The sequence below is a fragment of the Schistocerca americana genome, chromosome 4 (assembly GCF_021461395.2).
Source record: "Schistocerca americana isolate TAMUIC-IGC-003095 chromosome 4, iqSchAmer2.1, whole genome shotgun sequence".
In the NCBI taxonomy this organism is placed as follows: Eukaryota; Metazoa; Arthropoda; class Insecta; order Orthoptera; family Acrididae; genus Schistocerca; species Schistocerca americana.
In genome coordinates, this window is record NC_060122.1 from 758,716,854 (window position 1) to 758,741,915 (window position 25,062).

At 38.3% G+C, this 25,062-nt stretch overlaps 1 protein-coding gene across 2 annotated transcripts in view; it reads right to left on the minus strand.

Moving 5' to 3' along the window:
- Positions 1 to 1,063: 1,063 nt before the first annotated feature.
- LOC124612771 (beta-mannosidase-like) overlaps positions 1,064 to 25,062 on the minus strand; it is a 298,303-nt gene continuing 274,304 nt past the window's right edge. Inside the window, exons 13-15 of one of the 2 annotated variants that reach the window (XR_006979569.1) lie at positions 24,219 to 24,428; positions 1,187 to 1,520; positions 1,064 to 1,153 (exon numbers count right to left, since the gene is read on the minus strand). Coding sequence is in view for 1 of the 2 variants with exons in the window: in XM_047141165.1 (XP_046997121.1) it covers positions 1,269 to 1,520; positions 24,219 to 24,428 (462 nt within the window). In the remaining variant the exon portion in view is untranslated. Of the gene's footprint in view, positions 1,521 to 24,218; positions 24,429 to 25,062 lie in introns of both variants that reach the window. The other variant, XM_047141165.1, reaches the window with a different exon arrangement.

Genomic DNA, 25,062 nt, shown 5'->3' on the forward strand with positions numbered 1-25,062 from the left:
TTGGAAGTTTTTGATGTACTTCCTATTTTTCTATACAAGTACCACGTTTTATGACTCTTGGGTTCCATTTTGAAAGTTTTTGACTTCTGAATTCCTTTGTTACAACATAATTGACACCCACTTCTTTGTTGTTTTCATTTCTGTGAAAAGCTCACCTGCTCTCACTGTTCTTCACATTTACTTGCGACAGTAATATAGTCTTACCACATGACTTTTTCTATAACCAGTGTGTAGTATGACAATTGCCAAGACTAGGGAAGGAAAAGAGATGTGTCAATGACCAGATGGAAAATTCATAATTTTGTGGGAAAAAAAAGAAAAAAAAAGTTTGGGGCACAAGCAAGATTTGAACATGGATCTTCCCCTTTACAGCCCTGCAACATGACCACATAATCATTATGTCTACACAACACTCCACAAAGCTGCACATCTTGAGCTGGGACCATTTGTTGTTTCTATTTTGCTTTTTTTTCACAGTTCGGTACACCTTCCTGTTTTCATGGTTGATCTTTTTGGAAATTTGTGGTAAGTTCCTATGGGACCAAACTGCTGATGTCATCAGTCTCTAGGCTTACACACTACTTAATCTAACTTAAGCTAACTTATACTAAGGACAACACTCACGCCCATGCCTGATGGAGGACTCGAACCACCGACGGGGGGAGCCGCCCAAACTGTGATGATAAGACGCCTCGGACCACACGGCGGTTGATCTTTGTTCAGTTTTTGACGGGCTATCCAATGGGACATCTTAAGACTAAAACTGAGGGGAGTGTGATGGGGAGTTTCCCTTGTTAGATCTTCATCTCCTCAGAGTAAGTTCTGGCCAGTTTCGAGTCTCCTTGCAAAATACATAAACAGTTCTGATAATTTACTACATGAGTAGCCTTATTAGACTAGCACTGATCATAAGTGTTGCTAATTTGCTTAAAAGAAGTTATCATCAGTGACTGCCTCTGTGTCTAAACAAATAGTGTGCCTTGGTCCAGATCACTGAAATGTGTCCTTGGAATTTATGGAACATGTTATGCGAATGAATTAATGAAACATCGAGAATTTGCTCTTTGTGGTGAGAATAAATGTTTGACAGTTTTATTTATTTCTATTCATTAATTTCTTTTAATCTGTGTACAATGTGTTCATCATAAGTCTGCAGTTAAAAATTATTTACATTTGCGAGCTTATAAAATTAAAAGAAAACTCATTTTTCTGTGTCCACTGGATGTTATATTAAACATAATTACATTTACTAATATGATACAATGAGATTAATGAAATGAGCTCATGACAGATGTGACAGAAAGAGCACTTTCCAATTCTTCAGCTGTTGTCTCCTGAGTTGTGTAAAACTGAAGTTCAGTGACTGGTTGGAGAATAATAAATCCATTGTCTGAGAAAAACCCATTGATATTTTCTGCTTCCAACCACACAAAAGGAGCTATAGCATTGGATGAAACAGTGATATTATATGTGTAAGTATCACTGCCAGACACTTGATATGGGCCAGTCACAGATGTTATCTGTAAGAGAGATTGAAATTGTAAAAAGCACATAAAAACAATATTTTATAATGTTAGCGGCACATCTTACACAAGTGGTTAGGAAAATGGTAACAATAGTTAAAACCAGAATGAATCTTCTAGTCTGCTGGATTGTGTACTGTCTTGAAACTACTTGGCAGATTGAGAGTCTTAACCCAGAACCTTAACCAAGGCCAGCACCTTGTAATCCACTAGGACAATGTAATCATGCAGGTGTGTGTGTGTATATGTGTACTTAGTTCTGAAGAAGGACATTGTCCGAAAGTTTCATATTGATATTAGTCTTGTTTACATGCCTTATTGACCACTCAGTGTGTCATCCTCATCATTTTAATGTGTATCATTATTCCAGAATGAGGTTTTCACTCTGCTGTCTCAGTCCGGCACACAATTTTAATCTGCCAGGAAGTTTCACATCATTATTAATACAAAACACACACATGCAAAATTAATTTGTCCCAGATGATTATATATTACATTTTTCCAGCACTGCAGCCCCACTGGGCCAAGCAGTTGTGTTTTGTTTCATCCTTTCCTCACAAATTTCTCTTAGAATTTTTGTTGCCAAACCCTCAAATTGTATGTCAGATTCTTTTTCACCTGTTTATTTTTCTATTATCTGAGTTTATTTCACATATTTACTTTGGGATTTTTAATTTTCCTTTCAGTGTGTAACTCAAGATTTATCTCTGTGTTCCCCCTTCAGTTCTCATTTATAGTTCTCTGATCTTATTTACTACTAAGGACTTGTTGTACATTCCCCCAGTTAGCAGACGCTTTAGCATCTATTCCCAGAATAGCAAGGAAAATGTGTTCAAACACGTAATAATGCATAACCAGAGAATAAACACAGTATAACACAACTGGTAATTCCGGCATGGTTAGCTAAGTTACTCCAAGAATAAGTTTTGACAGTGACACAAACAGTTGCAGAATTTGGCATAAATAGTTACAGAATTTGCATGTTAGAGGAAGGAGAAGAAATAGGGAAATCACACAAATTACATGGAAAAATATGTCAATTCCAAATTTATATAAAAGTTTCTTACTACCACTTTCCAATTTCATGCTTGAAAAACTGGAGCATATAAATGAAATGTGAAGGTATTTCCTAACATAAAAATTTTTGCTTGTAGTAGACCTAATAGGCATTTGATATTGGTACTTCATGACTTATATTCTGTTGTGTTGTTTATGTGAATGAGGTGCATAAAAATAACAATTTGTGCCAAAATAGTCTCGCTTCTTTGGGTTATTGTTAGGCTGTTGTAGGTAGTCCCACATGCGAGGCAGCATTTAAAAACAGGATGTGGGACTGGGTTTGGCTTTTGAAAGGGATACAATTGCTGCTATATTAGAAAGGCCTATTTCACTTTATCTAGCAGACAGTGACAAAATAGATGTAATCAAATCAAGAATAGATACTATTTGTATTAACAGCTTTTTCTGTATTACACAATGACATTTTGATTTTTCATGCAGCAAAACATTTGACGAACTTTGATGAGGTAATAGATTCTTACACAGAAAGTAAAGCACACCATGTAAAGCTGTAGCAAGATTAGAGAGAAAAAAATACTGGCACCTATCGGTTGAAGAAATGTGTGCCATCTTTCTTGTATCTTGTCTTTAATGAATTTTTGTCCCCTGTATTTAATTCTGTGCCATACAAAAGAGAAAGTTATTAACTAAACCACAATAAAGAGTGCAAATTTTCTGAAGAGTTCTTAATTTCTCAGTCACAAATAATCCCACCCACTATTAACAGTGAGTTTTTTTTGCTGGGGGTGGGGGGTCAAACCAGGCAACTGGGAGCAGGAGAGGCGCCACAGGACATTTTAATTTCTGCTGTCCTGAATATGGGGTTGATGGCTTCCATTGCAAAAAATGACTGTTTGAATACCACAGACCAAAATGCAGTGATGTGTGATAGAAGAATGCTGTATGAAAAGGTGTTGCACTGCACTTTGGCACACTTAAGAGGGAATAACATGTCTTACACTTCCTCAAATATATGTGTTTTATATATATATATATAAAATTCTTAGAAAGATGTGTGCTGCAAAATGAACATATTTTTGAAAAATAGATTTTTGAAAAATTTTGACATCCTATTGAAATGGATAAGGGGAGGAGGGGTAGGGGAGGTTGGGATGGGGGATGCACCACTATCAAATTTTTGCCCCCATTCAGATATATCATCTCTGAGGCTGCCCACAAATACTTCTCCTTTGAGGGTATACCCACACACACAAATATATATATATATATATATATATATATATATATATATATATATATATATATATATAGACACACACACACTCCTGGAAATGCAAAAAAGAACACATTGACACCGGTGTGTCAGACCCACCATACTTGCTCCGGACACTGCGAGAGGGCTGTACAAGCAATGATCACACGCACGGCACAGCGGACACACCAGGAACCGCGGTGTTGGCCGTCGAATGGCGCTAGCTGCGCAGCATTTGTGCACCGCCGCCGTCAGTGTCAGCCAGTCTGCCGTGGCATACGGAGCTCCATCGCAGTCTTTAACACTGGTAGCATGCCGCGACAACGTGGACGTGAACCGTATGTGCAGTTGACGGACTTTGAGCGAGGGCGTATAGTGGGCATGTGGGAGGCCGGGTGGACGTACGGCCGAATTGCTCAACACGTGGGGCGTGAGGTCTCCACAGTACATCGATGTTGTCGCCAGTGGTCGGCGGAAGGTGCACGTGCCCGTCGACCTGGGACTGGACCGCAGCGACGCACGGATGCACGCCGAGACCGTAGGATCCTACGCAGTGCCGTAGGGGACCGCACCGCCACTTCCCAGCAAATTAGGGACACTGTTGCTCCTGGGGTATCGGCGAGGACCATTCACAACCGTCTCCATGAAGCTGGGCTACGGTCCCGCACACTGTTACGCCGTCTTCCGCTCACGCCCCAACATCGTGCAGCCTGCCTCCAGTGGTGTCGCGACAGGCGTGAATGGAGGGACGAATGGAGACATGTCGTCTTCAGCGATGAGAGTCGCTTCTGCCTTGGTGCCAATGATGGTCGTATGCGTGTTTGGCGCCGTGCAGGTGAGCGCCACAATCAGGACTGCATACGACCGAGGCACACAGGGCCAACACCCGGCATCATGGTGTGGGGAGCGATCTCCTACACTGGCCGTACACCACTGGTGATCGTCGAGGGGACACTGAATAGTGCACGGTACATCCAAACCGTCATCGAACCCATCGTTCTACCATTCCTAGACCGGCAAGGGAACTTGCTGTTCCAACAGGATAATGCACGTCCGCATGTATCCCGTGCCACCCAACGTGCTCTAGAAGGTGTAAGTCAACTACCCTGGCCAGCAAGATCTCCGGATCTGTCCCCCATTGAGCATGTTTGGGACTGGATGAAGCGTTGTCTCACGCGGTCTGCACGTCCAGCACGAACGCTGGTCCAACTGAGGCGCCAGGTGGAAATGGCATGGCAAGCCGTTCCACAGGACTACATCCAGCATCTCAAGGATGTCTCCATGGGAGAATAGCAGCCTGCATTGCTGCGAAAGGTGGATATACACTGTACTAGTGCTGACATTGTGCATGCTCTGTTGCCTGTGTCTATGTGCCTGTGGTTCTGTCAGTGTGATCATGTGATGTATCTGACCCCAGGAATGTGTCAATAAAGTTTCCCCTTCCTGGGACAATGAATTCATGGTGTTCTTATTTCAATTTCCAGGAGTGTATATATATAAACTGTTGCCTCATCAGGAAAGAGGGAAGGAGAGGGAAAGACGAAAGGATGTGGGTTTTAAGGGAGAGGGTAAGGAGTCATTCCAATCCCGGGAGAGGAAAGACTTACCTTAGGGGGAAAAAAGGACGGGTATACAATCGCACAAACACACATATCCATCCACTCATATACAGGCACAAGCAGACATGTGCGTATGTTTGTGTTTGTTTGTGTGTCTATCGACCTGCCAGCGCTTTCGTTCGGTAAGTCACCACATCTTTGTTTTTATATATAATTTTTCCCACGTGGAATGTTTCCCTCTATTTATATATATATATATATATATATATATATATATATATATATATATATATATATATATATATATGCCCATGCCAAGGACACTCACATGGCACCCTCTTACACCATTCTGTTTAAGGTCCATCTGGAGGAAACTTTCCAAGCTACATAAGATGATAATTTTTCCCAGCCTAAACACATTCTCTCCTGTGCACTTCATGAGTTTCTCTTCAACCCAGCATGTCACCTGTTCAGTCATTGACTTGCACCCTGATGCTCCACTACCCCTCCCCCCCTCCTTCCTAAAAAAAAAGAAAAACAAATTGTCCTTAGTCCATATCCACCCTACTAACTGTCAGTCAACAGTTCTTGCATTTTAATAGCTTCCGTTCCCTTCACACTAAAAAGCATTTTCTTTACAGTCAGACCATCCATGGGCTGCAGTTCCAAAATACATTATAAACTGGGACAGAGGTTCTGTTTGAGCAAGGCTTCAGATCAGTCATTCAGTTTATTAAAGTCTCACTGACCATTTCATCCTTTATAGCAGCAGAATTCTGAGAGAACGTGCATTGCATGGAATATGAGTGTAGGCTCTGGAAAACAAATGAGCTTCAAAGAGTGTACAATACTTCAGTCTGGCTGGTGTCCAGACACCAAGAAGACAGCTGGGTTGGTTGTCAAAATACTGTGTAAAAGAATCAGAATCAACAACACTTAAAGGGTGCCATTAATCTCTTATACATCCCTTCCACACCAGAAAGTCACTCCTATACAGTCTAGCCGCTTGCGGATGAGTCATGTGCAGTAACAAACACGTCTGCAAACTGATATCTTGTGTCATATCTACACATCACCCTAATATTCAACACCCTTTCCCCATCTCCTACAAACCAGCTGCAAAGGACCACAGTCTCTTATAAACCAATATACAAGATTCAAACATCCTCTCTCAGGACTTTGACTGCCTAAATTGCTGGTCATTAAAATTGCAGCACCAGGAAGGGTAGTAAACAATGAATTTTACTTACTGTGCATGTAGTAATAGAAGGTCATTCAATAAGTAAACAGACAAACATATATAGTGAAGGTAATGTGTAGTGCAGGAAACTGAAGCTTTTGTATTAATTGGCAACCTTGTAAAGAGAGTTAATCATTTGTCCAATTAATATTTACATAAAAGTAACATCTAAGGCCTCAGCTGTGATTGTGTGTCTGCTTGAAGAATGTGTATTTGATGAACAGGCTTCTGGGATCTGATTTATAACTATCAGAAAGTATACAACTGCCACAAATATATTCCCAGAAGGAGAAACAATAGGGCAGTAGTTGCATGAGCCATGTGAGATTTTATGCACAGGTGGAAAAGTTTAAACACGACCACAGAAGTGTAACTGACAAGCATTGTTCTGGGCATATGGTAGCAGGAGCTTTGCAGGCTTGTATTTATTGGCTTATCCAAGAAAATCAATGACTTACACCTGAATGGATTGCTGAAAAATGTTGAGTAAGTGTTGGTACAATTCATTCCACCATTCAATACAAACTGAACTACCATACAACATGCGGAATGTGTGTCTCCAGAGAACTTACTGTTACCACAAAGAACAGAGATTTCACATTGGCATTGAGCTCAAAGACTGTAGCAGTACCGAAGGTGATGCATTTTTTGGCAGGATTTCAAACACTAATCAAACTTGAACACATCAATTTGAGCAAGAGTTCAAGTGTGAAAGCAGGTGGTGCTAACACACTGAATCACCTGTCCATAAGAAGTTCAAAACTCAACCATAGGCTTGCAAAGGTCATGTTAATCATCTTTTGGAGTTCCCATGGTCCAATGGTCTGTGATTTTTGGAAGAGCAACACTACTCAGGTGTGACTGAGAGCAAAGTCAAGAAGATACAGCTCCAAACTAATCCACAATTTTTTTTCCAAATCATTACTGTGCTGAGTCATAGTGCTGTCAGAATGATGTCAACAACAATTAAGTTAATGAAGAAGTCATTGTCATCTCACCCAAAACAATTCATCAGTTAAAGTCAAGCATCAAGACAATGTTCATTTTCATTTACTTTTTTATGTAAGAGGGACAGTGCATTCATAGTTCACTCCACCACATCAGATCATTAACTATGTTTTTTCTATTTGAAGGGTCTGTGAAGATCGCATAACAGGGGCTGGTTTTGCCACCATGACACTCCTCCTGCTCATACATTTTTTCTTAAAAATAGCATACTTCCTTGCCCCATGCATCTTACTCAACTGACCTAGCTCCATGCAACTTATTCTTGTTTCTACATATGAAGAGCAGCATGGAAAGACACTAGTTTCATCAGTTATAAGCAGTGAAGAAAACATGATGGAGGATCTGACAGCCATGACTGTAAATGGCTATAAAAATACTGTGCCTTTGAAGGTTTGTGCTGTGTGCAGTGCAATAAAATGTTTCAGCAGTGTATTGTCATCCTTAGTGTGTCTTTTCAAATTTTTCCATGTAAAAGTTGACCATTACAGGTGATGCAGGTGAGCCCATTAGAAACCCATCTGCTTGTTTATAGTAGTTTCTGGCATGCAGGAAGTATGTTGTGTCAGTGATGGAAGAAGTTTACTTTGGAAAAATGTGTCTCTATTAGGAGCCCACATGAGTCACTGCAGCCAGTACATTAGAAATTCAGCACTCTTTCTGGGCATCCTAAAACCAATTAAACAGACCCAGGGGATAAACTGATGAGTTTTGATGCTGTTTTGTCGTTGATTGTGGTTGCTCTCCAAGAGACACTGATTTACTGGAACAACATTTTCAGCCTTACATGTAAAGTAAATATCTAAAGTGCCTATATAAATATTTTTTCCTTTATTATTTCGTTTTACTCATTATATTTAGTAGTAAATATCAGTACATTCAAGTGGTACATCTACCTGAACATGAATATTTCAATGTATTTGTATATAAGAGAGACTGTTTTTTACTACTGCAACTGAACAATCGAGTGGTAGGGATGAAGAATAAAAGAAAGTGACTGGTGACGCAATGATGTGACATGTGTGTTGGTTTTTGCATGTGAGGGCACAAATAAATCATTTAAATATATATGTGCACCATGCTGATGGAATTGCAGAATGACATAAATTCATACTGAGTAAACTGTGAACTGAGTGTTCTGATTTTATGCTTAGATGAACTAAGATAGTTTTCATGTGTGCAATGGATACAAATTGGTGGGACACTGGTGATACAATGAGTGTGCAGGATATCAGGCTTGAGTATTTCCAAGATTGAGCTTTGATGTGAGTTAAGCCTTGAACTACATTGTATCAATCATTAAACTGAAACTGTTTGATGGGTGCCACTGAGTGGGACACTGTATAGGGACATATATTCCATAAATACATTAGTGTTGCATATTTGAAACTGTGCATACTCTGGAACTTTAGTCCCTTGAAATCAAGTTCACAATGACAACTGCAACAGTACAGAAGTCCTATTTTTACGCATAACAGATGTATAATGCATCTGGAGATATAATTTTCAAAGCAGAATCACCAAATATCAACATAAATGTCATTGTCACAACACTATCTCTTCAAAGAGATGAGGTGCAACCAAAATAGAGAGTTTTCAAAAAGACTGCTAAATAAGATCCAGTTCTCAATTTCAACAGCAGTGTAATAGGTCTACCTGTTTTCTCTTTAAAACAAGATGTTGTTGTTGTACCAGTCATAACATAGTAATTTGTTGATCTATGACAACATTGTTACTGTAACACTACCAACATATAAATGTAGCATTTGCTACACATCCCTTGCTAAAGTTTTTGATTATTTGTAAAAGAGTTCTTACTCATGTTCCCATTCATTTGGTTCATTAACCATGTTTCATAGATTCTAACTTCCCATGTGGTTTTTCTGAAGTGAGCAGATTTGTAAACCACCATTATACAATGTGCATAAGAACTTATCCTAGATGTGCTTTGTTCTGATTAGCCAAGAACACAACCAGTCTGGTACTTGAAACTGAGGGCTGATGAACACTTGTCTGAGGCTGGCTTGTTTACAAAATTATAAGTTGCACATGTTGTGGACATCAGTACATTTAGAGTAACTGAGGGCACTTCTGGGCCCAGACATACTTATTCAACATTATTGGTGCAATATACTTGTGGGAACTGTATTTAATGTCAGAGAGTGATGTTTCTCTTAATTTTCTTGAAAATACTTTTTGCAAGTAAGTAAAGTTATAGGGTGAGTACATAAGTATAGTTAAACTGATTTTGAGCTGAACAATATATTTAATTTAATTCTTTTAGACTATAATCTCACATCTAGAATGAAACACTGTTAAACAGCACACCTAAATTCATTCAGTGTAACTAGTGAGATTAGGTCACCACTTGATTAGACAGTCATTTATGTTAGATGTTAATTTAACTATTCAAATTTAGATTGGGCACTGCAGTTACATACTTTCTGCATGACGGAAACAACTATGAACAGGTTAATGAATTTCTTATGGGTGTGCCCCTATCATGTGTCATGGCAAATATTTAACTGGAAGAATTAGAAAATACTGCATTTAGGACATTGCCTCAGCTACCTAAACATTTCTACAGACATGCTGATGACACATCTCAACAAGATCCATGAGTTGATTAAGCTCTGTCTAAGAGAGGTATCATTCCAATGTTTCAACCATCTGCAAAATAAGGAACATTCTGGGCAATGTGAAATGTTACCTCAAATTTTGTTCACCTGGGTCTAGCACATTCCGTGTGAATGTGGAAAATCTCACATTGGACAAGTGCAAGGCTCTCTCTCTCTCTCTCTCTCTCTCTCTCTCTCTCTCTCTCTCTCTCTCTCTCTCTCTCTATCAAGAGAAAAAAAACGTTCCCTGGCTGAGCATAGCCCATCGGAAAAGCACCTCTTCAATTTCTAAAAGATGTCTGCCTTCTGCTTAGCTAATCGTTGCTTAGACAGCATTATTAAGGAGGCAATCAAGATACGAGTGCTGACAAATCTTGTTAATCACGATAAGGATTTTGCCCCCCATCAGAATTCTGAATTGTTTATTAGTCTCATAAGATAAATAATCAAATTCATTTGATTCAGGTACAGGAGACATGTCAAAAGTTTGGTAAAATTTACCGTAAACATAGAAAGCTGATGTTTACATACAGCATCATAGTAATAACACAATTTTGTTTTATATACACAAAAGGCAGAGATAATAATAATAAAAATAGTATCTAAAAATCTAACACTAAATTACCCTAGCTCAAATCATCATGTCATCCTCTAAAAATTCTTCTATCAAATAGTAACATTTCTCCCCCAGCATCTGATGTAGCCTTATTTTTAGGATCTCTGGATTAAAAGTAAATATATGTTTGCCCATTAATTTGTTACATATTGTCATCCCCATATAATGTGGAGCCTGTTCAAATAATTTCAATTTATATGTGAGAAGCATAAAATTATTTTTATTTCTTGTGTTTTATGTGTGGTTAAAATGATTTTCCTCAAATAATTTTTGCCTGGTGTGTAGGAAGATAACAATTTCATAAATTTGTATGGAGGGTACAGTTAGGATTTACAGTTGTTGAAATAATGGGTGATAAGATTCTGTTTTCTGTGCAGTACACATGTATCTGATAACTCTTTTCTGAAGTTTCAGTATGCGAGATACTCTACTTGAACTTCCTCAGAAAATTACACCATACCTAATGACTGATTCAAAAGAACTATGGTATGCTATTTTTTGTATACTCATGTCAATAGAATTTGCAAGTATCTGCATTGCAAATGCAAAACTGCTTACTTTATTTGATAAGGATTCAATTTGTGTGTTCTGGTTCAAGTTCTTGTCCACATTTAGTCCTAGAAACTTGACAGTATCAGCTTCTTCCATAAGTTGATTATTGCGTTCTATTTTAAGCTCTGCACATTTTGAGTGTTTGGTTTGGAAATGTACCATATGGGGTCTTGCAACATTCAGTTTCAACCCATTCAACTGGAACCAGTTTTCTAGGGTGTCCAGTGTGCTCACAATGAAGTTTGGAATTTTTTCTGCATCACCATCTTCAATTAAAACAGAAATATTGTCTGCAAACAAAACTGATGGGGAATTGATATTTGTGGATAAGTCATTTACATAGAATAGAAACAAGATTGGCCCCAAAAGGAGCCTTGAGGCACACCTTGTGATACAGTACTCCATTTCGAAAAATAATTCACCACATGTGAAGTGATAGTTACCCTTTGTTTTCTGTTCTACAGGTATGATGTAAGCCATTTGAGAGTATTGCCCCTAAGCCCATATTTATATAATTGGTAGATAAGCAAGGCATGGTTTACATAGTCCAAGGTTTTAGTAAGATCACATAAAATACTAGCAACTTTACTCATCTGGTCCAGTGCTTTCCATATCTTTTCAATAAAGTTATTTACTGCATCCAGAGTGTTTTTTCCTGGTTGAAATCCAAATTGATTAATAATGATATCTTTTTCACAATAAAATTTTGTATCTGGTTTGCTGCTACTTTCTCAAACACTTTCGGCAAGATTGGAAGAATAGAAATAGGATGATAGTTTCCCATATCTTCCCTCGACCCTTTCTTGAACAGAGGTCTGACTTTGGCATACTTCAACAACACATCAGGAAAGCACCCCTGTTTTAAAGATTGCTTAATTGTTTTAGGTAGTGGAGGTGCTATTATGTGGTACACTGCTTTAATCACTCTAGTCAGTATCCCATCCCACCCAGCTGAATTTTTATTTTTTAATGATAATATAATATTTTCCACATACCTTATTGAGACTTTTTTAAAATCCGTGAGACACTCAGCTCCTTGCTGGAGTCCAAAGGGGTTTACTTTACTCTGATACTCTACTATATCAACATCTGGCTTTGCCACATTTATGAAGAATTAATTTAAACACTCCGATATTTGAGCTGGGTTTACAATAAGGCTATAATTTACTTTAATCCTAGATATTTCGTTTCTATTAACTCTAACATCTAACTCTGATTTGACAACAGACACACTGCCTTTGTTTTACTTTTATGTTGTGAAATGAACTTGTTGTTTGTCATTTGCTTGTCTGCTTTCACAACTTTTTTGATGGTAGCCTTATAACATCTAACATATTCAGTAAAATACATGTTTTTATTATATTTCAGTTCATTATGTAGTTGCCTCTTCCTAACACTAGAAATTGTTATACCCAGAGTTATCCATTTAACTTTACCAGTGATTTTGTTACATGTGGTTGTAAATGGAAAAGTTTCATTAAACACCCTAAGAAAACTGCTTAAAAATTTGTCAAAGATACTACAACTTGAAATAAAGCTATCACAAAGCCATTCAACCTCTCTTAACGTATTTATAAATACAGTTAAATTTTTTTCATTGAAGTTCCTTTTCATAGAGCTTCTGTTACATGGAATTTCTTTGTTAATTTTTGGTAGTTCAATCAATAATGAGGAGTGGTCAGAGATTCCTAGATCCAAGCAAAATTTATGGACATCTTCAAATACATAGTTGGTTAGGATATTGTCAGTACAGGTTGCTGACTGTGCATTTACCCTAGTGGCTTGCTTAATGTTTACTTTCAAGCCAAAACTTTTTGCTATGTCAGTGAATAAAATCATTTCTTATTACATATTTTATATCAGAATGAGTAAGTATGCAAGAGCTTCCAAGTGATTTTTCATGTCTACAAAAGCTGTTTGCCACTTCAAAATTTCTGATTTTGTTAAGAATTTTAATATTATCACATGTAAGCCAATGCTCATTGAGACAAATAACTTTGATATTTTTACACTCTGAAAGAATAATTTATAAATCGTCCATTTTATGACTTTTGTTTTGAAAGTTGGCACTTAGACCGTTTATATTCAAGTGCATTATGTAGGAACATCGTTTCTTATTTATGGTTTCAAGCAGTATGTTCTTTCTTGGGTACCATTTTGGTCTTGCTGTTTTAGTTACCAAATGCTGTTTCTCATCCGCATCATTCCTTATAAGTTTCCCCCCATTATTCAGAATTTTTCAAGCATCAGCAAACATTTTACAAAGAATTTTTGATCCTAATCTGTTTAAATGAAGACCATCTTTACCCAGGCATTTATTGCTTAAGAACTTATTTGGATTTACATACACGGCTCCCATATCATTACAGCTTTTGTTTATATCACTGTTTATTCTTGCTATAGAACTATCACTCATGGATCTACTGTAGACAATACCACTCACTACAATTCTAGATGTCTTGTAGGTGTTTCTAGCAGACTGAATTAAATTTCTTGTTTCATATACAATTTCCTCTTCAATCTTCCTTCTAAGGGAATTTATACCTACGTGGTTGAAGATCTCAGGTAATTCTTCCAAGATGCCTCTGCTGAACCATCCTGTGAGTTGTATATGTTGTTAAAATGTCTCTTCAATTGATGGGTCTTGATGCTTGGGTGAACATCTATTATGGAATTTGTCAGTGCCACATTTTGGAGCAGAGAATTGCCTATAACAAGGAAATTACTGTTTTCGTTCTGTTTTATGTTACTGAGGCGCATTGAGTTCTTTTTTCTGTATGTTACGCTTGTTCACTTATATTTATTTGGAGTTTTTGTGATTTCTGTGCTAGTTTCATCTGTACATGTTACAGGCACATTGTTTTGAACAGATGTATCAATCCATGTGTTTTTCATGTTATTTTCATAAATCGCCTCAACTTTTTCACAAAAACATTTTCTTCCGCTTTTCAGGTCACAGTTTTCTTGCTTCTGCACTGATAGTTCTGCTTTTAAAATGTGAATGTCACTACATAGGATTTTGATAATTTCTTCCTTTGAGCTCACAGTGGAAGCTAGTTTCGCTTTCTCATTCTACAAACACTCTAGGCATGACCAGTGAATATCATCACTTACAAATTTTAAACATATTTTTGCACATCTTTCATGCAGCTAAAAGTTGCGTTTAACACACAAGATTCCTTTTCCAACCTGTTTCTGATACGTTTTACATGATACACTATTTAATTTTTACCTATTTACAAGCACTGTGTCACTACACTTTTCAATAGGTGCCATCTTGCCATCTCACCAGAGCACTGAAATTAGTCTTTGAAGCAATAAGATGGGAGAGACAGCAGTTGTAGTGGTTTTCCTACTTTTATTTTCTTCTTTGGTTGTCCTCAGTGTCAACGTACTGCATTGCTACACTGGCTGAAAAATGGGGTTTATAATTTGGTCACTGACTACTGTAAATAATGTAGCCGCCATATGCACTGTTGCGTTTCACAGTCTTTTACTTTAACTGTTTACTACCCCCCCAATATTATACAGTTATATGACCAGTGCACTATTGTTTAAAATTTCCATAAGCCTCATTAATAGTTTGCACGCGAACCATCCACATACTGCTACAATAGTTTATAGTTGAACAACTATGAGCAATAGAAGCCTAACCACAAAGTTCACAGTTCTTGAGGAATAATCAGGTATGTATTGAGCAGACACTGCCACTGTTTTAACACCCAGCCTAATTGTGTAACACTTATTACATTGTTAAGTTGAGGCATTGTTGTCACTCTAACCAACGCAGGTGCCTCGTCTGACACTCGGCTGTGGATTGACTGACTCATGACCAAAACTTGGGCCCTTATATGTAATCACAATAATAGGTACTGAAACTACACATTGTTCGAAGTTAAATCTACAGAAATTACAATTAAAACTTAACTCATTTAATAAACTGAATACATTGAAAGTTTCATTCCTTTTAACAGTTTCTCCTACTACAAGGTTTAGGCTGAAATATTTGTTTAAATCATGAAATTAACAAATATCATTATGCAAACAATACATCTGATAAAACTTTTAAATACTTTGAAATTAATTAAGATCTGGCTTTGCTTACATGTTTTCAAATAGAGCCAAATAGATCCTTTAAGAATACTATTAGTTGTTCCTCCAAATGTTTATAATTAGTGCATAATTTATATTTGTTTATAAGTCAACGACAGAATTTAAGTTACAAAACAATAACTGATTTCACCCTATAACAAAAGGTACTAACTATTAATAGTCAAAATAAATTAGAAACTCAATTACATACATAAAACTAGGCACAAAATTAGATCTGGTGTTATTTACTTTAAAAATGAGGGCCAACCTTTCTCTTTTATGAAAATGCAGACTATGGTCACGTATCTTAATAGTAATTAGTCAAAAATGAAAAAAAAAAATGAATTTTGAGGAGGCAGATGGCAGAACAAGAGGGGAATTAAAAATATCCCAGCTTGCTTTGTTACACAGTCTGCATTGTGTATGGAGCCATGTATGGTAGATGCAAGTTGCTAGCTACATAAACAACTGGCCAGACTGCTGTAAACTGTCGTGGAGCAGCTGTTATGTGATTTAAATACCTGTGCTGATACCTATATATGGAGACTAGTTTGTAACAGACTGGCACTTTGCCAGGAAGTGGAAAGCCAGACATCAGCATTTCTGAAACACCATGCCCACACTGCCATCTTACATGGCAAGAAACCCATGAATATTTTATTGTATAAAAACGTCACCAAGAATGGATTCACTGATTAACCAATATGTTATGTACACTCAAGAGTACTTAGAAGGTGATAAGATTGCTTAGCTTTCTGAAAAGTTCTTTTTTTTTCTTTTTTTATGGGGGGAGGGGGTTCCTTTGATCTCACATTTCTCATTTTGACCACATTCTCTGCTACCTTCTATCCCACTCACATGTCCACCTCTGCAGCCATGCCCTCCACATCAACTCATAAAGCCATACTCTTGCTTTCCTTTCGGTGGTCACAATCTTCCTTTGTTCTATTGCTCCCTCCCAAGCCATTTCTGCACTCATTAGGCACCATCTGCAACTCTTTCTGCCTGTGTCAGAGAGTGTGAACTGGTTATACATTCCTTATCAGTCACAACCTGCCTATCCCTACCAGTTTACCAGTTATCACCCGTTCTTCCTTCTACCCCTTCAGTCCCCTCCCACCCCCGTGCCCCCCCCCCCCCCCCCCCAAAAAGAAAAACTTTCTTCACCCATCCAGTACACCATGGTCAACCTCTTACCACTGTTTGGTGGCCCTGTCACTTCAATGTATTTAGCTGGGACCAAACATTTTTTAATAATTTTTTGGAGAACTAGTGTAGCAACAAAACTATTTGTTGACTTTCACTTCAGAATAGACTGTACTATATGTGAGTGCAGGCTTTCTTGGTGAATTTCATATATGACTTCTTCATGGGTTGTCAGCCGAGTAGCATCATTGTCTCGCTATGAGACAATGGTGCTACTCAGCTAACAGCCCTTGAAGACTTCATATAAGACTGTACTATGTTACTTCATTACTCAAGTAACCACTTTATCAAAAATTAGGTTCCAATGGCATATTTATTAGAAAAAAACGCTTTGACAACGCTCTCTTTAGGTAAATAAAATATATGTCATTCACTTGCTCACACACTAGGATTATCTGAGTGTTGCAACTACATCCTGATCTTCAACTGCTACTTGCTTTTATGATGACTTCTTTCCTTCTCATCCTGAATGGTGAGTCTCCCCTGACCTGCAGTTCTGGGTGACTTTCCCAAAATCTACACCTTTTCCTAGACCTCTCCATTTCTTTTCCTTCACCCTCCTTCCTTGCCATTTGACCCTTCTGCCTGAAGAAGCAACCACTGGCTCTGAAAGCTTGCCAGTTACAACAGCCTTTTATGTGTGTGTTCTGCCATTGCTTGGTGAGAGATTTTTATCTACCCAATTAAATAATTTATATCTAAAAACAAAGATGATGAGACTTACCAAACAAAAGTGCTGGCAGGTCGATAGACACACAAACGAACACAAACATACACACAAAATTCAAGCTTTCGCAACAAACGGTTGCTTCATCATGAAAGAGGGAAGGAGAGGGAAAGACAAAAGGATGTGGGTTTTAAGGGAGAGGGTAAGGAGTCATTCCAATCCCGGAAGTGGAAAAACTTACCTTAGGGGGCAAAAAGGACAGGTATACACTCGTTCACACACACTCATATCCATCCGCACATACACAGACACAAGCACGTCCAGGGCCTCGCTGCGATGGAGCACTTCCTTTCATGCTGATCACCTGCCACCCTACCTAAAACCTCTTTCCTCATTACCTTAGCCAGCTTCATCCTGACCCACAACTTCTTCACTTTTGAAGGCCAGACATACCAACAATTAAAGGGAACAGCCATGGGTACCAGGATGGCCCCCTCGTATGCCAACCTATTCATGGGTCACTTAGAGGAAGCCTTCTTGGCTACACAGGCCTGCCAACCCAAAGTTTGGTACAGATTTATTGATGACATCTTCATGATCTGGACTCACAGTGAAGAAGAACTCCAGAATTTCCTCTCCAACCTCAACTCCTTTGGTTCCATCAGATTCACCTGGTCCTACTCCAAATCCCATGCCACTTTCCTTGACGTTGACCTCCATCTGTCCAATGGCCAGCTTCACACATCCGTCCACATCAAACCCACCAACAAACAACAGTACCTCCATTATGACAGCTGCCACCCATTCCACATCAAACGGTCTCTTCCCTACAGCCTAGGTCTTCGTGGCAAAAGAATCTGCTCCAGTCCAGAATCCCTGAACCATTACACCAACAACCTGAAAACAGCTTTCGCATCCCGCAACTACCCTCCCGACCTGGTACAGAAGCAAATAACCAGAGCCACTTCCTCATCCCCTCAAACCCAGAACCTCCCACAGAAGAACCACAAAAGTGCTCCACTTGTGACAGGATACTTTCTGGGACTGGATCAGACCCTGAATGTGGCTCTCCAGCAGGGATACGACTTCCTCAAATCCTGCCCTGAAATGAGATCCATCCTTCATGAAATCCTCCCCACTCCACCAAGAGTGTCTTTCCGCTGTCCACCTAACCTTCGTAACCTCTTAGTTCATCCCTATGAAATCCCCAAACCACCTTCCCTACCCTCTGGCTCCTACCCTTGTAACTGCCCCCGGTGTAAAACCTGTCCCATGCACCCTCCCACCACCACCTACTCCAGTCCTGTAACCCGAAAGGTGTACACGATCAAAGGCAGAGCCACATGTGAAAGCACCCACATGATTTACCAACTGACCTGCCTACACTGTGAAGCTTTCTATGTGGGAATGACCAGCAACAAACTGTCCATTCGCATGAATGGACACAGGCAGACAGTGTTTGTTGGTAATGAGGATCACCGTGTGGCTAAACATGCCTTGGTGCATGGCCAGCACATCTTGGCACAGTGTTACACCGTCCGGGTTATCTGGATACTTCCCACTAACACCAACCTTTCAGAACTCCGGAGATGGGAACTTGCCCTTCAGTATAACCTCGTTACCCGCCAGGCCTCAACCTCCGCTAATTTCAAGTTGCCGCCGCTCATACCTCACCTGTCTTTCAACAACATCTTTGCCTCTTTACTTCCGCCTCAACTGACATCTCTGCCCAAACTCTTTGCCTTTACAAATGTCTGCTTGTGTCTGTGTATGTGCAGATGGATATGTGTGTGTGTGCGCGAGTGTATACCTGTCCTTTTTTCCCCCTAAGGTAAGTCTTTCCGCTCCCGGGATTGGAATGACTCCTTACCCTCTCCCTTAAAACCCACATCCTTTCGTCTTTCGCTCTCCTTCCCTCTTTCCTGATGAAGCAACCGTTTGTTGCGAAAGCTTGAATTTTGTGTGTATGTTTGTGTTTGTTTGTGTGTCTATCGACCTGCCAGCGCTTTTGTTTGGTAAGTCTCATCATCTTTGTTTTTAGATATATTTTTCCCACATGGAATGTTTCCCTCTATTATATTCATACAATTAAATAATTTTGTCAACAACTTCAATAAGGATATATATGCACCAACATGTAGGCAAGGGATTAGTGTGGTATTCACATCTTTCTGATGTGCAAGTAGTAAATGCTTCATTGTGAACTATGGCGACATTACTACCAAATGCATACAAACAGGGTGGTGAACATCCAACATTCTAGACTGTATGGCCTTTGAATAGAAGCTTTTTGATTGGCCCTTATATTTTTGCATTGCATGGAACTGACTTTCCTAATCTTAAGGAACTATTTGATAACCTGTTATTTGACCAATGCTGTTTTTTCACATCTTTTTAGACAATTATTAGCCTAGTGACTTGAAGTTAAACACCAAATATCCTACTTGTAGTGATGCAGAGGCTTTACTTATGATGTAGTCATCCAGGCAGCAAAAGAAATGGTCGTTCCACATCAGTATGAATTTATTCAAGACTTTATGTAGCATGTTTCTTTCTACAAGGATGCCCTGTGCATTTGTTACTGGACTTACTCTTATGTTTTCACTCACTTGTCCTCCGCACATCCATATGATTGCAGTCTATGAGCTAGATTGTAAGGTTTGTTTTTTGTTACACAGGACTCTGGACAGCACACGCCATCTATTCCTTGAAGTAATTACCTAGTAGTTGATTTGTAGTTTGTGGTTCCATCATCTGATGTTAATAATCCCAAATATTTGTATTTGATAAGTCTCAGTGAATGGATTCAATAAACATCATCAGGTAGGCTGGATATATAGTAATCAAAGTTTCATTGTATGAATTAATCCTGCTGATATGTAAGTCAACATTCTGTCAGACTTCCCTCAAATGTTCAAACCAGAGGATGAGGTTTCTTCCCTTCATTATTGTTTTGCAGAATGCTATGAAATGCACATGCAGACCAATCCACTTGTTACCCTAGCATGATGATGTACACACCTCAATGTGCCCTTTTTCTGTGATGCAGAAATTCTTTTCAATCAATGACAAGGGTGACCTACTTTATCAGTGAACAGCCTGAAGGCTGAAGGGTACACACAAAATTTTTTACTCTATCCAGCATGTATACGCAGACAAGGAAAAAAAATTCCTGGATTTCACCCAGATTTCCCGGTTAAAAATACACTTTCTCCCAGGTAAAAACACACTTTTCCCGTATTAAGTGACTGTATATATTCCCTCAGTACTGTAGAACTTATCAATCCTTTGAGTGGTTGTGGTTTCATACACGGATGTGGAATTTCCTGGCACTTTAGGAAATGAAACTCAGGGAAAAAAAACACGTTTTGGAAAGATCTTTGATGTGCAGTGACATGTATGCTGCATATTTTGGTATTACAATTCAAATTCCACCAAACACCCCATATTACTTTCCAAGATTGTGATGCACTGTTGTAAGCCAGTCATAACTCATGTCATGTGATCTCACCAGCAGATGTCAGCGGATATTCAGAGCATAGGACATGTGATGTAATCAGCCAATAGCAACATCACTATTACGTAGCGCGAACACACAAACAGGACACGTTAATGGTTTAAATTAATATACATAGTGTTGCTACAAGAAAAGCAATGCCTTCACAAATAATATTAGTCTCTACAGTTAATAAGCTGCAAGAAAAGATAAGCTTTCACATATAATGTTGGTCTTCTTGCGTGTGTTACACTTTAGGGTATATCACACAAATGTGCCAGTAAAATTTTTAACAATGACATAAATGTCTGATCTTCTGGGCTCAAAATTCTTCTAAATGGCTTGTCATCAAAGAGTTGATTCTTAAATGAGAGTCAATCACTCTGTGATTTAAGATATTCATTGTACATTCTCACACATAGTTCAACTTCTGTAAAAGGAAATTTACTTTGAATGTAACACTTTTCAAACCACCATTCACAATATTGTCCCGTGATCTGTTAGAAATAGGTTTGTTTTAGCAGTTGCCAGAGAGCACCAGATAACAGGTGCCACCACACCTGCGCAGCTACGATGACGTAGGAAGCCCGTATGTTCGTACGTGTAAAACATCAAAAGATCTTACACTATGTCATAAAAGAAACAAGATGTCAGAGGATACTCCAAGAGCATTGGAATTTTGTGAACTATACCAAATTGTGCACATTTAAAGTGCATACTTAAAGTGCACAATGAAGTAGGCCTCGACCTAGTATTAAACTTTTCAGTGTGGTTTTCAGGATGAAAATTTCTTTGAGTACCATTACTGCATTATCTCATGTTTGGTTCTTTATTATGGCATAATGCCATTCTTGCTAGAAGATGAAAACGTGTACATGAAAAGCAGCAAACAGTTGAAACTAGCCATTAGTGTGGAATTAAATACTTTGTTTCAGATACATTGACTGCCTCAGCAGAAAAGATTAATAAAAGCAAAATTTCTTTAGAAAACTGACAAAAATAACTTCATTGTTCTGCAAGGCGATTAATGCTTGACCGCCAGAAAGAAAAATCTGAAACTAATAACATATTTTAGCCTTCTGTAACTATGTGAATGTATTTTAATTCACATTATAGCTCCCGGCCACTGAAACCTGTTTTGTTTCCATTTGACGTGAGAGCAGTAAATGAAGAGGAAACAGCAAAATTACTAAATGTAAACATGGATCAATGGATACTACCCACTTCCCTACTATAACTCAGACTGCTCTGTGCATCAGCCCTGATCTAAGGTATTTCTGAACTGGGGAAGTACTACATAGTGCCCTCCCCCCCCCCCCCCCCCCCCCTCAAGTGTTTGATAGTTGTCAAAAATAAAAAAAAAAAAACAGTTTTCAAAAATATGTTCATTTTAGTGCACATCTTTCTTAAGAGTCTGACACACAAAACATATGTGTTCGAGGAAATGTAAGACATGTTATTTGGTCTTAAGTGTGCCAAAGTGCAACGCCATGCCTCTTCACACAGCATTCTTCTATTGCACATCACTGTATTTCACTCTGTGGAATTGAAAAGTGTATATTTTGTAATGGATGCCATGAAATTATATTCAGGACAGTGGAAATTAAAATGTCCTCCCATGCCTCTCCCGCTCCCAATCGACCAGTTTCACATCCTGCCCTCTTTATTTTTTTTTCTTTTTTTTAAAAAAAACCTCACAATTAACACCGGACAGACAGCAACTGGCATTCATTCATTCGGATTTACTTCACTCAGCTCGTATGGCCCCATCCCATTTTGTTTGCAATAAAGTTTATTTCTAAATGCAGTGAGGATTCCCCTGACAGGGACATCACATACACTATGCACGCCTTCAAAAATGAACTTATGATTCATTCAGAAATCAACTTAGAATGCGTTCAAAAACCAACAGGGATGCATTTCAAAACCACATGCATAACTGATAGGTCAACATGCGCTGAATGCTAGGCACTTTGTGAAACAAGGTTTTTTTTCCCTCAATAATTTGAATTTGGAGCCCCCTTCCCCCCTCGAAATTGCCACCCACTTTAGATATCTCGATTTGCCCCCCCCCCCCCCCCCCTCCTCCCTCCCAGATCCAGGCATGCTGCGCATGCATGAATCTGGCAGCTTGGGTGCACCAGTAAAATTTTTCCTGGTAGCATCCAGCTGCTTGCTGCTTACTCAGCCAAGAGCCACATTTCTGCCAGAAGTGGGAGAAGGTGCTACTCATATGCGACTCAACTGTGCATATCCATGAGCCTGCTCGTAACTGATAAAATGAATCTAATGTAAACAGGTGTGATGTCATGCTCATCGGAGGCAATTTGTTGTTATGAAGTACTTTCTAAAGTCTTCACAAATTTTTCTGTTGGCAGACGCTTGTATGAGGACTGTATTTTGTTGTTTTATGTCGCACATTTCCTTTGCAATTGAAGTCGTATTTTCAATTTTTTCTCTTGTACACGTTTTATTGCTGCAGTATTATTCTGCAGAAGTGGGATACAGTAATATCCTTTGTTAGAGTATCAGTTCTTACCAGTCAAAGTTACAAAAATTTAGCTGAAAACTAAAACAATGAAAAATTCCCGGAATTCTAAAAAATTCCCAGGTTTTCCCGGTTTTCTGCCAGATGAAAAAGTTGCCGTGTTTTTCCTGGATCTCCCAACTGTCCCAGGTCATATACACCCTGTCTATCTCAGAATGCTAAAGCAAAATGTACAGTTTTCTCCCAGCAATGGAGGTGTTCCCTTTAACCTATGATTCTCCATCAGTACATGATAAAAACTGCACCACATAATTGCTCACCACTTCTTGTTTATTAGACTCTGAAAATTCTAAGCATTAACAGATTAACAGTTACAGCAAATCTTATAGGAATTAAAGTATGGATACTTTGTCTGCATTGACAGGCCTAAATGTGCATAAAAGAAGACTGTGACTTGCTCACTTGGAGCAATTTATTTTCTAGTAGATTATAATGATTAAGGCAAATGTGATTCTTTGTTGTTGAATACCAAAGTTTTCTCATATTTCTATGGTAGTGTTTTCACATGCATATGTCATCAAAGAGTTGATTCTTAAATGAGAGTCAATCACTCTGTGAATACAGAGTGTTTTATTTACAATGGAAATCAGCTTATTATTAATTCAAACAATAATTTTTATTCTGCAAAGAATGTAAGCTACTTAGTATTTTTCTTTTTTAAAAGGGAGATGGATTAATCTAAACCACAATTCCACAATTTGAAAGGAATTACACTACCAATATTTAAAATTTGTTATGCATTGAACAACAAAGCAGTTCCATAGATATTAAAAACAAAAAATAAATAAAAAAAAAAAAAAGAGCTTTTAAAGCTGAATACTCACATTTAATGAAGGATCACTGATTCCAATTGCTGAATTTATTTCACTAAGAAATATAAAGTTATCTGGACTGATTTTTTTTGTTAATGTGTCATCTTCTAAAGTGAAATATAATAGACACGCGTCTTTTGTACCGCCATCAGCACCGCATGTTGTACCTTCCAGGATATTTTCCAGTGTTTCGTTGTATGCATCATATGCTGTGGCAGCTGGCTGTAAGTTTAGAGATGTTAAGTAACTTATGAGTTGAAATAAACTAGAACATTAACAGACACATTATTTGTAACTGTAATATTGTATAAAGGAAATTCAAGTGAATGTAAATGTATCCACCCTGGAGGAGCTTCCAGAAAGCTTTATGTAGTAGCTTTACACATAATTTCAAACCTTTTTGAAACTTTTTCTTCCTGACACACCCAATAAAATAATGAAAGAAAAAGAGTTTATCGCCTACTTCATTTTTGTTGTTTGTGCAGTACAACTCCTGCATCTGGCACTACATTTCAGTTTATTACTTCTTTTCTATTAACTCTGTTCACAACACATTTTGCAGACAGTATCTGCATGTACAACTAATATACTACTGAATGTACTGTGAGATTATATCACTGTATGGCACGTAGTTCAATTTTGGTTTTGACTTTTTCACTAGTCTGTGGGTGAATAATCCAGATCTAATAAAAACAACAAATTAGGGTTTTGTGTCTACAACCATAAACATTTTACATGCTTAATGTAAAATATTTAACACATTTGCATTTGTAAAGTAATCAGACATTTGAAGCTGTTTTATATGCAGAAGTTTGATACTTTAAGGAATCAATGGAGAGGGATGAGGGGGGGGGGG